This window comes from Mandrillus leucophaeus, unplaced genomic scaffold (genome assembly GCF_000951045.1).
Source record: "Mandrillus leucophaeus isolate KB7577 unplaced genomic scaffold, Mleu.le_1.0 Scaffold345, whole genome shotgun sequence".
Lineage (NCBI taxonomy): Eukaryota > Metazoa > Chordata > Mammalia > Primates > Cercopithecidae > Mandrillus > Mandrillus leucophaeus.
The window spans coordinates 2,027,880-2,042,199 of NW_012103643.1; the positions used below are offsets into that span (position 1 = coordinate 2,027,880).

Below are 14,320 nucleotides of genomic sequence, written 5' to 3' on the forward strand. Positions count from 1 at the left end.
AAATGACGATTTTTTAACGTTAGTTATAATGAAATTCTAATTAGATTTCTCTTTGTAACTTTCAGCTATACAAAGAAATTGAAATCTGTCCAAAAGTCACTCAGAGCATCCACATTGAGAAGTCAGACACAGCTGCCGATACTTACGGTAAGTTTATGTTTCTTTGTATTTTAAGGTAAAGCATTTCTTATGTAAGCATGTATTTATTTACAGTTCAGCAAAATGCCTTTGGGTCCTATCTAAAACAGACAGTATATCTGGCTCCTATGCTGTGGAGGGTAGCCACACTAGGGAAAAAAAGGGATATTTACTCTGGGTACGATGTAGACTTTGGTGTTAAATTTCATAACTTTAGTTACTGGGGTTCTACTGTCATAAAAAGGAAGTGGGTAGGTTATTTTATATGTCAAAAGATAAAATTACAACTAGTTTAGTTATAAATCTGATTGGCTTTCATTTGTGATTCGTGCATGGGGCAGCCTCCGTTCTACAAAATAGAATGAGAGCTCCCTCTGGGCAATGGCAGAACAGTGATTTTTGTAAGGTGGAGACAAGGAAACAGAACAGTGGAAGAAGAAACCTGATTGTCTAACATTAGCTTACCTCAGGTTACTTTTTTGTAAGGGTTAAAGCAGAGGGGACACACTTATTTTGCTGATTATGGTAGACCAGAATCCCTTGTTTTCAGGAAAAACTGGTCTGTTTGGGGATCTACCTGCTTCCTGAAAGTTTTAATTTGATTATGTGGCATCCAGCATGAATGATTCCATTTTTTATTTGATCTGGCCTTTTGGGCATTCCTAATACAGGAACTCAGTTCACAACAGTGGCCTCCCATAATTTTTGTTTAACATATACTATGAGGTACCTTAGTAACGTAGGAATTATTCTGTTACACCCCTCTCCTGAAAACATAGACATTATCCTCCCTTCCCATACAAGTCATGTTAAAGGAACTTACTTTGGTTTTGTGTTGCGGGATCCCCAAGACCATCCCTAGGTTTGCTGATTCACTAGGAAGACCCGCAGAGCTCAGCATCTGGTCATACTCACAACTAGGTTTTTTTAATAGCAAAATTATACTGAAGTGGCTTCATTGTCTTGGGTGAATACCCAAGGTTCATTGTGTCACGCCAAGGGAATCGCGGATGCAGACACACAGGTGGGTTTAGGAGTAGAGGTTTAATAGACAAAAAAAGAGAAAGGAGAATAGCTGTCTCTCTTGCAGAGAGAGCGGGGTGCCCGAGTGGGTCTTCCGGCCAGCAGTGGAAGATTTTATAGCCAGGCTTGAGGAGGTGGTGTCAGATTTACATAGGGCCCACAGATTGGTTGGACCAGGTGTGACGTCTACACAGCACGCAGGGAAGCTGGCTGCCCCGTCCTAACTTTATTATGCAAATGGCGTCTTTGCCCGGCGGGGGCCATGTTCACTGCTCCTTACTGTACAGGTGGCTGGCAAAGAGAAGAGAATGGAGCCGCCGTTTTGAACATGCTTAGTTCCAGCTCGCCTTTTCCTATTGGCACAACTGCCAGCATTCACCGGTGTAAGCTTCCAGCTTGCTTGTCTGTGTGTGCGGCTCGATTTTACAGGCCGCTTTTTGTTAGAAAAGAAAATTATTTGGGGGCTGCTTTTCATTAAAAGGAAAATCTTACTGAGGACTTTCTTCCCTTCACTCTCTGCCTAAATCATTTCATCTTAACTCCTATATCAATACAAAGCAAAATCACCAAAGGGAAAAGACGCGTGGAGCAAAGTCTAGGGGGAACCAGGTGTGACGTCAGTGAGCCCTGTTTCAGTGGAGTCGCATAGAATGAGGATAACTTCCCCAGCACCAAGTTGTGAGGACACCTGAGAAATGCTCCCTCCTGGGGAAGGCGGTTAGAGACTCAGTGCCCAGGGCTTCTCTGGGGAGGCTGGTTCCCTAGGCAAGCTCTGCCTAGCGTGCACCAAAATTCCAGACTCCCAGGAGGAAAGTAGGCGTTCACCATGAATCCCATTGTTTGTACACACAGTTTAGGCACCGTGAGCCACTTAGGGTGTTGGGAACCCTCCCAAAATCCAGGTTCTCAGGATGCCAGCCAAGGTCCAAATTTGTAAGCGGGCCTTTCGAAGAACAGCAGTCAAGCCTGCTGTGTTAACGCTTTCCTAGGCGGTTGTCTACGTTCTGGTGGAGTTAAATATATATTCCTTTCCATATGTTTAAGACCAGTCTTCTTTACTTAGCATTACAGTGTACGGCTTGAATAGTAACAGAATTGGTGCCTGAGTAAATTAAGTGAGGAAAATCCATACTGTGCTCAGTCAGGAGCGGCGAGGTTAGCTGAGGTGACAGACAGCCACCAAAGCCCGGTGGCTCGAAACAGTGACATTTATTTCTCACATTCACCATGCATCCCTTGTGGGTTGGCTGGGACTCCATACGTTGTCCTCATTCCACACCCAGGCCTGGAGCAGCTGCCACCTGGGACAGTGCTTGTCACTCAGCAGAGGGAGAAGAGGAGGTGCGAAAGCAGATGTTGTCCCACTCCCAATTCATTGGCCAAAGTCAGTCACACAGCCATACCTACCTACAAGGGAGCGTAGAAGTGTGATTCTACTGTTTGGTAGAAGGAGAACAAAGTTCCTGGTGGAAAGACATAAAGACTACCGCATATGTTGACTTAAGATTTCTCTCTGAACCGGCCGGGCACGGTGGCTCACGCCTGTAATCCCAGCACTTTCGGACACCGAGGCGGGCAGATCACGAAGTCAGGAGATCGAGAGCATCCCGGCTAACATGGTGAAAGCCCAGCTCTACTTAAAATACAAAAAAGTAGCCTGACAGTGGTGGGCGCCTGTAGTCCCAGGTACTCGGGAGGCTGAGGCAAGAGAATGGTGTGAACCCGGGAGGCGGAGCTTGCAGTGAGCCAAGATCATGCCACTGCACTTCAGCCTGGGTGACAGAGCGAGACCCATCTCAAAAAAAAAAAAAAAAAAGATTTCTCTCTGAATCAAGTTATTAAGCTTTCTTTTGTTTTTTTTTTTAGGACACAGTTTCCCTCTGTCGCCCAGGCTAGAGTGCAGTGATGCGATCTCAGCTCACTCCAACCTCTGCCTCCCGAGTAGCTGAGATTACAGGCATGTGCCACCATGCCCGGCTAATTTTTGAACTTTTGGAAGAGGCGGGTTTCACTGTGTTGGCCAGGATAGTCTTGAACTCCTGACCTCAACTGATCCACCCACCTCGGCCTTCCAAAGTGCTGGGATTACAGGTGTGAGCCACTGCGCCTGGCCCAAGTTATTAAGCTTTTTAGCATTTGAAAATCTTTAAACTCTTTTCTGAGCAGTGGGATATTATATTCCTTCTGGACCTTCCCCTGTAGGCCACCAATCTTCATCTCAGAATACTCGAGGATTTGGGCCTAATGAAGAGAACCCAATTTTGAACCCTGGCCACTTGCATTATAACTTTATGCTGTTTATTTCTTGACCTTAAAACTAAAGACATCATAAAGCCAGGAGAATGTTTCTCATCGCAAGGAATAAATGTTTATGAGCGGCCTATTATGCAGCAAAAAGCCGACCTCAGTAATTAGAGCTGTAATTGGTGGCAGTGAAGTGCCTGGATCCTCCAAAATTAGATGCTCCCATAATGATTATTCTTTTTCTCTTCAGTTTACTTAATTTTTGTTGAGTAAGGATAAACTAGCAAAGATTAAGTTCAGAAGGCTGAATTTCAAAGCTCTTGGACTCTGATTCTAAGATTGAGTGATTCAGGGACCCCAAAATTGGAACTGGGCATAAAACTGCTATCGTTTGTATACCTTTTAATACTTTTTATTAAAGTGATTGAATTACTTACAGAACCCATTTACTTTTACCCCCTGAGGAAGGTATGACAGGGCACCAGGCATCAGTCTTGAGAGTATTACAGACAGTGCTTCTCAACCCATCTGATGCAAAGAAGCAGGTATTTTGTTTTGTTTTAATTTCCACTCTTTTGTAACTACCACTGCTTTGGTGAAATACTAAATTCCATGCTTGGAGGTTGTGGCAATGTCAAGGTTCCAAGAGGTTCTCAATGCTTAGTCTCGGTTTCTGTCCTTACGTTACTGCCATTAGCCAACAGTTGGCACCTGTTCCTGGACTTCACTTTGAAAAGCCCTGCCACAGGCCAGACGCAGAGGCTCACACCTGTAATCCCAGCATTTTGGGAGGCCAAGGCGGGCGGATCACGAGGTCAAGAGATCGAGACCATCCTGGCCAACATGATGAAACCCCGTCTCTACTAAAGATACAAAAATTAGCTGGGCGTGGTGACACGTGCCTGTAGTCCCAGGTACTCAGGAGGCTGAGGCAGGAGAATCACTTGAACCCGGGAGGCAGAGGTTGCAGTGAGCCGAGATCGCGCCACTGCACTCCAGCCCGGTGACAGAGTGAGACTCCGTTTCAAAGAAAAAAAAGAAAAGAAAAGCCCTGCCACGCATGGCTAATAAGCTCAGTTAAATCACTTCTTCTCCGTGCTTGGGTTGGTTTTAGGGTGTGATGTTCCAACAGCATATTGATTGAAGAGGTGAAAGATTCCCCCAATCCTCAGAGATCTGATTGCCTCTGGATTAAAGGCTACCACAGAGTCGAAATTCAGCCCATCTGTATCTAATATTAACACCTCGCTAAGTGACTTCCGGTTAGATACTGAATTTGGTACAAGTAAAAGCTACTAGCACAAACACAAAAACACCTCACCATACAGATCAAATGCTGCTTTCTATTTTAGAACACTTTAGGGAGGAAAATATAATTTAATAATCCAACTGACTGAACACATTTAAAGAGGGAACATTTACTTAATTTCTCTCTCTTGCCCCTCTCTCCATCGCAGCCTTCAGCTCACTCCCGGACCTTACTGTTGAAATTAGTTCACATATCCAATTACATGATACTTAGACTAAGCATGAGGCCCTAGGCTGCCTTGAAGTAGAAGAATGCGTCATTTCAGCAACTTAGTATTCCTTTTCTCTGGGTACTTCTAGTACTATTATATTTTTTAGTCATGTGTTCTCCTCATGTTTTAGGTGCCTGTGCTTGTTATCTGAATTTTCGTTGTATCCTGGACTCTAGTTTTGAGTAATTCTCTATTGTTTATCATGTTATGGTTTTTCCAGGGTGAGGAATCTTTTGGTGGTTCATCTCATGAGTTTGTTCTTAGTTTCTTTTTTCTTTTTTGAGACAGGATCTTACTCTGTCACCCAGGCTGGAGTGCAGTGGTGGGATCATGACTCCCTGCAGCCTCAACCTCCTAGGCTCAAGCCATCCTTCCCACCTCAGCCTCCCAAGTAGCTGGGACTATAAGGCATGTGCCACCATGCCCAGCTAATTAAAAAAAAAAAATTTTTTTTTAGAGATAGGGTCTCACTATGTTGCCAGGGCTGGTCTCAAACTCCTGGGCTCATGCATTCCTCCTGCATTCCTCCCAAGAGTGCTAAGATTATAGGCATGAGCCACCACGCCCGACCTTAGTTTCATCACTTAGTTTTAAGCACTTCCTTCATTCTCCTGATCATTATTCCACTTGCCACTCATGATCCCTTCCTGTGTTTGAAGCGAACAGCCTTCCAATTGGTGGATACATCGGTTTATATTGAATAATTTCCCTCCGCCCCCTGTTGGCAATCATTTTGGACGATATTAGAGTTGTCTGCTGAGAGTTACAGCATTGCTATCCTATTTAAAAGAAATAGATCTGACTTTGCTGATTAACTGTTAAAATCATTATGTTCTTCATTCAGCTCCACTTAATCCCGCTGTAGGATATTTCATAATTTTCTTTATATTTGTTCATATAGGAGATGGTTATAATGTTTTCCCCCTAGTGTGCAAAGTATTGGCAACTTTAAATGGAAGCCGCTCACATGTTTGTTGCAAGGCAAGGTGTGGGGAGGGCTTCCTTCTTGGAACAGTGAGAGGGGGCTCCTGTTTGACCCCTAAACCAGTGTCCAGTATGAATTCCAGTACAGAGCTAAAGTGCTATTCGCTTTGGTAAATTTTTGGCTTTCATTTGGGTGATCTTCAAAAAAGGAGCTTAGGCCCATTATCCTTTCTCCCATCCTCTTTCCTGTCATAGAGATTTCCCCACTAATTAGAGATGTCTGATCTGTTTCTTAGACCTGTTCTTTTTACCCAGTTGTCCGGTACAAATTACATAATCAATTGCAGTCCTCAGACTGGAAGTCTCCTCTATTCTCACTCCTATTTTTAACCTTTTGATTATTAAAAAAGAAGACCAAGAAAACAGGGAATGGCCGGGTATGGTGGCTCACACCTGTAATCCCAGCACTTCGGGAAGCCGAGGCGGGTGGATCCCTTGAAGTCAGGAGTTTGAGAACAATCTGGCCAGCAGACGAAATCCCATCTCTACCAAAATTAGAAAAACTAGCTGAGTGTGATGGTGTGTGCCTGTAATCCCAGCTACTAGGGATTTACTTTGTAAAACAAGAAATCGCTTTAACTCAGGAGGCAGAGGTTGTAGTGAGCTGAGATCGCACCACTGCACTCCAGCCTAGACAACAGAATGAGACTCCGTCTCAAAAAAAAAAAAAAAAAAAACAACGAGGGAGTGGAGCAAATCAATACCTGAGGTGTCTCCATATCTCCATCAGCTCGGCTTCAGGTGACTTGCAGCAGGCTCTCACCGTGTTGCCTCTTCTGCCATCTTCCAGTTAAGCAAAGGTGTTTCCTGGTACCCCACAGGGGTGCTAATTTTTTAATAGAAAAAAAACTGGGGCCAGGCTCAGTAGTGCACACCTGTAATCTCAACACTGTGAGAGGCAGAGGTGGGAGGATCGCATGAGGCCAGGAGTTTGAGACCAGCCTGGGCAACATAGTAAGACCCCATCTCTACAAAAAAATTTAAAAAATTAGCCAAGCGTGGTAGCACTTACATGTAGTCCCAGCTCTTCTGGTAGATGAGGTAGGGAATTGCCTGAACCCAGGAGTTTGAAGCTACAGTGAGCTATGATCACACCACTGCATTCCAGCCTAGGGGACAGAGCAAGACCTTGTCTCTTTTTAAAAAAAAAAAAAAAAAAAAAGGTCTCATTGTAATAGAATGGTGGCATTTCAGAAAGGAAATTCCGATATTTAGATGAGTCCTATTCATTCTTTCCGATGACATAGCCCTTGATTCTCTCTGTCCTAACAGATTTTTAAAGAAATTTTCTACTACAATGCAGATAAATACACCTGTGTTAAGGCTCATGTAACTTAAATGATTCTTGTGTAAAAATATTTTGATTTCAGCAGGGCTTCTTGACCCTTAATCTGAAAGTTAGAAGTTGCTGAAAGAAGAGAATTTAAAATAAGAGAATGAAATGACTTTGGAGAGTCTTTAGGGGTGGCCCTGTGCCGTTCCCTATCTGAGGGTGTTACGGTACTCGAGAGGGCGATGGCAATTAGCACTTTGCCGATGTGAGGTAATCCATTTCCTGGTCCTATAAACTAAACAAAAAGCCATGTGTTCATCATGACATGGCCTCAAAAGGCTCAATGACTCCCTGGGACCCAGTCTTGTAATTCTGTTTTGCTGGCTGCCTGTTTGTTTTTTTTTTTTTTTTCAACCACTGCTTTCCCCTCAGCATTAAGACAGCTATCTATATTATGGGATGATTTTTCTTCCAGAGCTGAAATTATTGCAGATATATACAATGACGTGTGTTCCCATTGTCCTTTGTAGAAATATCTGCAAAGGTATTTCTTTCCTTTAGCAAAATAGGTATTCATTGTGGACACTGACGTAATTGATTAGGGAAGAATTTTACATGAGGCGGTCTGGAAACAGGAGTGACCAGGACCCGCAACCATAGAGTTTTGAGTACCTAACATCCTCAAGCCACATAGAATACCTGGGCCTCACTCTGCTTTCCTCTCTGAAGGATGAAGCAGAGCCCAAGGTTAATTAGCAAATTGGCTTTGAGCTCTGGAAGTCCAGAGAAGTATAAGATAATCTTCTGATCCGATACTGCTAGAGTGTGAAATCAGGTACAGTTTCTGTAATGTGTTACTCATATTACAGATTCGTAATGTGAGTTGCATCTTGCTCCTGTTTGCACAATTGTATTAAATGAAACCATTGTCCATATAGTCATACACGTGGATGAACACACACCCTCCAACAGTACAGTTGTAATATATTCTAGGACACAGATTGGATGAAAAATGTCTGGGGACTCTTGAGGTAAGCTAATCTTTCTGTTTTCTGCTTTGGAGGAGAGTATGGAAAAGAAAAAAATGATGGCGTTTACCAGGAAGCAAGATTAAACAAAATAATTTGCTTTCCTTTGAGTTGATTGGTAGGTAATATGAAGATAGACATACCTAGTAATCTCTGTTTTTACAAGTAGTGACTTCCAGAGTGATCTAAAAATAAACCTTTTCTGCTTTGTAAAACAAGAAAAAACAATCATTCCAAACTATAATGACAAACATGAAACATACCTAGTTACAGCAGGCACTTCCTGTTGTTTGCTAAACAGTCAGAAGGTGTGAGCCCTGCCATTCTGCCTTTCTGTGTTTCACAGGGTTTTTACTTTCTTCTGTGGAAGAAGATGGTATTCGAAGGCTGTACGTGAATAGTGTGAAGGAAACCGGTTTAGCTTCCAAGAAAGGTAAGTCAATGAAGGGCTGGTCTGTCCATCTTAAATGCCCTTTGGGGCTTCTCTAGTTTTTGAATGAGAAAGACTTGCCCAAAGGATTCATTGGTGAAAAGTATTTGAACATTTTCTCATTGAAAACCCTTCCAGGGAATGTGCATTTTATTCCATTAACTTAAGTGTACCAGAAAGCTCATATTCTTGAACTTTTTTTCTTTTCTTTTTTTAATTTTTAGAGACAAGGTCTTGCTGTGTCACCCAGGCTGGAGTCCAGTAGCGCAATCATGGGTCACTGCAGCCTTGAAATCCTGGGCTCAAGCCGTCCTCTCACCTCAGCCTCCCGAGTCGCTAAGAGAGTACAGGTGCATGCCACCACACCTGACTGATTTGTTTACTTGCTTATTTTTCAGAGTCAGGAGTCTTGCTGTGTTGTCCAGGCTGTTCTTGAGCTTCTGGCCTCAAGCAATCCTCCTGTCTCAGCCTCTCAAATCACACAGTTTTGGATTTTAAATCTGATGGAGCCCATTTCCATGGGGCTGGTGGGAAATCCCATTCTCATCATGTGGTCGTCCTTCTCCATCTTCTAGGATGGTGTGGGGTTCCTGGGGGGATTCTTCCTGGAGCAGAGCATGGGGGAAGAGCCCTCTGTACTTTGGTCCACACTGGTCACAGCTGGCATTGGCCATTACCTGAGCCTGCAGAGCTCTTTCAAACCAGATGTTCTGTTGCTTCCATTCATAGAAGAATCTGCAGAAGTTGAGAACCTAGGGATTTGAGATCCAGCCTCTCTCCCCTTCCTTAGACAGCACTTCCCTGCTACATCCTGCCTGTTTCATTTCAGCCCTTCCATGGCCCATAATGCATTTGGGCTACTTGGCGAACCCCAGCTCTCCATCCTGGAAAGTCTTTGCAACCTAGATGATTTGCTCACAGTGCTAATTTCTTAGAGCTACTGTAATAAACTACTACACACTGGGTGGCTTAAAATAACAGAAATTTATCCTCTCACAGTTTAGGAGGCCAGAAGTCTGAAATTAAGGTATTGGCAAGATTGATTCCCCTGGAGCCTCTGAGGGAAGAATGGCTTCATGCCTCCTTCTGGTTTCTGGCGTGAAAGCAGCGCTTGGCATTCTGTGACTTATGGCTGTATCACTTCAATGTCTGCCTGAAGTCACATGGCTTCTGCCCTGTCTCTGTGTCATTAACATGGCCTTTTTTTAATAACACCAGTCATTGGATTTAGGACCTACTCTAAATCATTATGAGTTGATTGTAACTTTCATGTATATTATATAATTATAATGATTATAATTATTATCTTGATATATGATATATATCAAAAATATGATATGTGATATTAACTTATATAAATATATAATATATAATAATCATTAACATAATTATACTATATTATATAATTATATAACAATTATATATAAGTATAATTGTTTATGTAATTGTTATATAATTATGATGTGTAATTATTATATAATTACAATGATTATATTATTATAATTTCATCTGTAATATCTATCTATCCCTATTTCCAAAGAAGGTTGTATTCTGACATTCTAGGTGGACATGAATGTGGGGAGACACTCTGTTGGACCCACTATACTCACTGTAAATAAATGGGACAGGTAGGTAGGGCTGGAAATCCACCTTTGTTTCTTCTTGCTATGGGATTTGTAGTTTCATCCAAGCAGTGGCAAAATAATACGTGTTGAATCTCAGAGATCAACACATCCAGGTCAACTGTGCTTAGATGTACTTACCTTGCATCTGTTGTGTTAACCACTGCTGAATGGAGCAGAAAAGGGAAATTGAGTGTTGGTCTTCGCCACCGCTTTTTTTTTGTCCTAGTTCAGCTGAGTTCTGGGTAGTTCATGGCTAGCTTTGCAAAGCTACCTGTGCAGGTTATATTGACCTGTCCTGTCAACACTGGAGAAGCGCAACCGCAGACTTGGCTCTGCATGGAAAGGCAAAGGTGTGACGAGTGGGAAGTAAAGTCAGAATAATGTATCTGCTGCTGACTGTCATGGAGGAGCATTTTCCTTCTTTTTCCTTCCATACTTTCTAGGCCATAGGCAGCCTGGGGCCAGAGTTTGACACAGTCACTGAGCTGTATCTCAGCAAAGAGCAGAGATGACAGGATTTCTTCCCCTTCAAACCCAAAGACTGATTTTTATCTCTTTCAGCACAATGAGTGTGCCGGTTTGCGTGGCGTGGGGGTGGGGAATCTGCCGCCCTGGTTTCAGTCACATCCTGTTTTAGTTCTTTGAATCTGAGAACCCTGGTGTTAAATGAAGATGAACTGTCATCTGTACCAACCCCCTTGCTCTGTCCTCAACAGATGCAGGAGTGATGTCCATTCTGTCCTTCTGGTCCACAAACACGATCCCAACACCCGGCGTGTCTAGAAAGATATTGCGGGTATTTTATGTTAAATTTAGCTGTGAATTGGCTGGGCACGGTGGCTCACACCTGTAATCCCAGCACTTTGGGAGGCCAAGGCGGGTGGATCGCCTGAGGTGAGGAGTTCCAGACCAGCCTGGCTAACATGGTGAAACCCTGTCTCTACTAAAAATACAAAAATTAGCTGGGCATGGTGGTGCGCACCTATAATCCTAGCCACACGGGAGGCTGAGGCAGGAGAATCACTCAAACTGGGGAGGCGGAGGTTGCAGTGAGCTGAGATCATGCCATTGAACTCCAGCCTGGGCAACAAGAGCAAAACTCCGTCTCAAAAACAAAACAGAACCAAAATTAGCCAGGCATGGTGGCACATGCCTGTAGTCCCACCTACTCAGAAGGATGAGACACTTGAACCCGGGAGACAGAGGTTGCAGTGAGCCAAGATCGTGCCACTGCACTCCAGCCTGGGCAACAGAGTAAGACTTCGTTTCAGAAAAATAAATAAATAAATAAAAATTAAAAAAAACTGTGGATCACCTGAGGTCAGCAGACCAGCCTGGCCAGCATGGTGAAACCCTGTTCCCTACTGAAAATACAAAAAATAGCCAGGCGTGGTGGTGAGTGCCTGTAATCCCAGCTACTCTGGACGCTGAGGCAGGAGAATCGCTTGAACCCGGGAGGCAGAGGTTGCAGTGAGCCGAGATCGCACCACTGCCCTCCAGCCTGGGCAACAGAGTGAGACTCTGTCTCAAAAAAAAAAAACAAACAAACAAACTGATTTCAGATATTTTAGAAACCTGAATAAGGATGTCCAGGGCGTGTGACTCTGTGAAGCTGGGAAGTGAGAACTTCTTTGCAGGGTCATTTTCTGCAGAATCTGAGTGGCATGCTCGAGGACCTGGGAGGCTGCTCGTTCCTGCAATTTATCATTTGTCTTTGCCTGCCCCTCACTCACTCCGTTTTTCAAGTTGGTTTTTCCATATTGGTATATAAAATTAGAAATTGGGCTCCTTTTTTCTTCCTAGCTGAAAGGATTATTTTATTTTCTTTCATGTTCTTCCCAACCTCTCCCTTTCTCAGGCTGCTGGAATGTTTCTTCCAGTGCCGGTTTGAACTGCACCTCGGTGTCTCAACTTCCTGTTCTTCTAGGTTGGGCTTGCTCATGGTCATTCCCTTGGGTCACAAACTTTGGCAGTTCCCCTCGCTGATCCTTTGGGGATCTGCTGAAAGAGATTCATCCCAAGGTTCTGATGTAGTTTGAAAACAGAACAAAAAAGGGCAAAAAGGATTGCATTGGGTTCTTGAAACTGTCATCTCTTAAGTGTATTTGGAATGAGACATCCTTACTTCTGTCCTCATAGCCAGAGTGAACACCCTGCATTTTGGTTCCATGGAAATAATCAATAGGTATTAACTGGCTGTGACTTGAGTGTGCACTGAGGCATGAACATGCACAAAACACAGATGGCAGTCATCAGAGAGCACTGTCATTCCACCCTCGCCCCACCCCAAAAGTGTAGGAAGATAGCCTGAATTAATTAACATTTGTGAGAAATTGGCAGATGCTTGGAACACTTAGATTAACGAAGGAGTAAGTTTGTTTGCTTGATGTATGAAGGACCGGCTAGGCATGTTGTCACCTGCAAATCTAGAACCTTCAGAATCTGAGGCCCATGTCCTTTCCTCAGGATCACTTCTGAGCACCGCAGCCTGTCTGCAGCAGCACCTGGGGCTGTGAGACCCACAGCAGGTGTGCCCTGTATAGCGGAGCTCCTAAGCTGTCGTGTTCTGATTATGTGTGTGAAATTAAAAATTTTCCATCTTGCGTTGGCAGGTCTGAAAGCAGGAGATGAGATTCTTGAGATCAATAATCGTGCTGCTGACGCCCTGAACTCTTCTATGCTCAAAGATTTCCTCTCACAGCCCTCGCTGGGCCTCCTGGTGAGGACCTACCCCGAGCTGGAGGAAGGAGTGGAGCTGCTGGAAAGCCCTCCCCACCGAGTGGACGGCCCTGCGGACCTCGGCGAGAGCCCCCTCGCCTTTCTCACCAGCAACCCAGGTATGACTGTGCAGGGTGCTGGGGGTGAGTCTGAACTCCGTTCTGCCACGACCTGGGGGGTTTATCACGCAGCGTGTGTGTTTCAGTGAGTGCCTCTGTCTGGCAGGTGGTATAAAATGTGTACACAAGATGTGCTGGTGACTGGCCCTGCATTTCCTGTTGAAATTTCAAAGGCAGAGGGATCTTTATTTTCTCATAGACCTGTTTTGCTACAAATCCACCTGTCACCCATGGGCAGCTTTACAGTGCTTCTGCTGTTTCTCATTTTGGAGAAAGGTGAATGTTTAGAGGCCTTTGGCTGTGGATAGAGATACAGAGGCACAGAAGTGTTGGGAATTGGGCCACGTGTGGTGGCTCGCACCTGTAATCCCAGCACTTGGGAGGCGGAAGTGGGAGGATAACTTGTGGTCAGGAGTTTGAGACCAGCCTGGGCAACATAACGAGACTCTGTCTGTATGGGGAAAAAAAAAAATGAGCTGGACACAGTGGAGAGCACCTGTAGTTCCAGCTCCTTGGGAGGCTGAGTCAGGAGGATTGCTTAAGCCCAGGAGTTTGAGGCTACAGTAAGCTGTGATTGCACCACTGCATTCCAGCCTGGGAGACAGAGGCCTGTCTCTTAAAGAAAAAAAAAAAACAAGTGCTGGGAATCACATAAGATGCTGAGACTAAGTCCTGCCTTCTCTGTCATCATCTTCCACACCACCCAGCCCTGCTTTCCTACTGTCTGAGAGAAGGACGTGAGTTGAGATGCTGAGAGGCCCAGAGTGGAAATGTGTGCAGAGCTCTTGTTTGCTCTGTCTTTTGGACTTCTTTACCCTGAAGGCTGAACCTGAGCCCATCAGTGACCCCCCTGCCCTGCCCTTCCTTCCTCACCCCCTCCTTCTGGCAACCTGTGCTCATTCTACTAGAAGCAGTGTGAGTGCCACCTGCCTTTCGAAGTCTTCCTGTGACCCCACAGAGTTAGCTCTGTCCTCTGGGCCCCCACGACCCTGCACGTTTGACTTCCATGTGGGCTCTCATTAGATCATGCGATTCTTACTTGCTTGTGTCTCTCTTTTTGCCTAAATGTGTTTCCTGAGACTGGATTTATATTCCTCATTTTCGTCTTCCTGGCTCTTTACGTGTGGTTCACTACGTGGGTGGCCCCGTCTTGTTCAGCCAGAGAGTGAGTGGATGATGGAACAGATGAGCAGCATAGATTGCTGTCATTTATTTCTC

General features: G+C 44.4%; 1 protein-coding gene across 2 annotated transcripts in view; it reads left to right on the plus strand.

Annotated features, from left to right (window-relative positions):
- TIAM1 (T-cell lymphoma invasion and metastasis 1) overlaps positions 1–14,320 on the plus strand; it is a 364,694-nt gene that overhangs the window by 287,511 nt on the left and 62,863 nt on the right. For both annotated transcript variants that reach the window (XM_011989052.1, XM_011989053.1), the window contains exons 14-15: positions 8,557–8,643; positions 12,878–13,102. In XM_011989052.1, the coding sequence (XP_011844442.1) occupies positions 8,557–8,643; positions 12,878–13,102 (312 nt within the window). The remainder of the gene's footprint in view (positions 1–8,556; positions 8,644–12,877; positions 13,103–14,320) is intronic.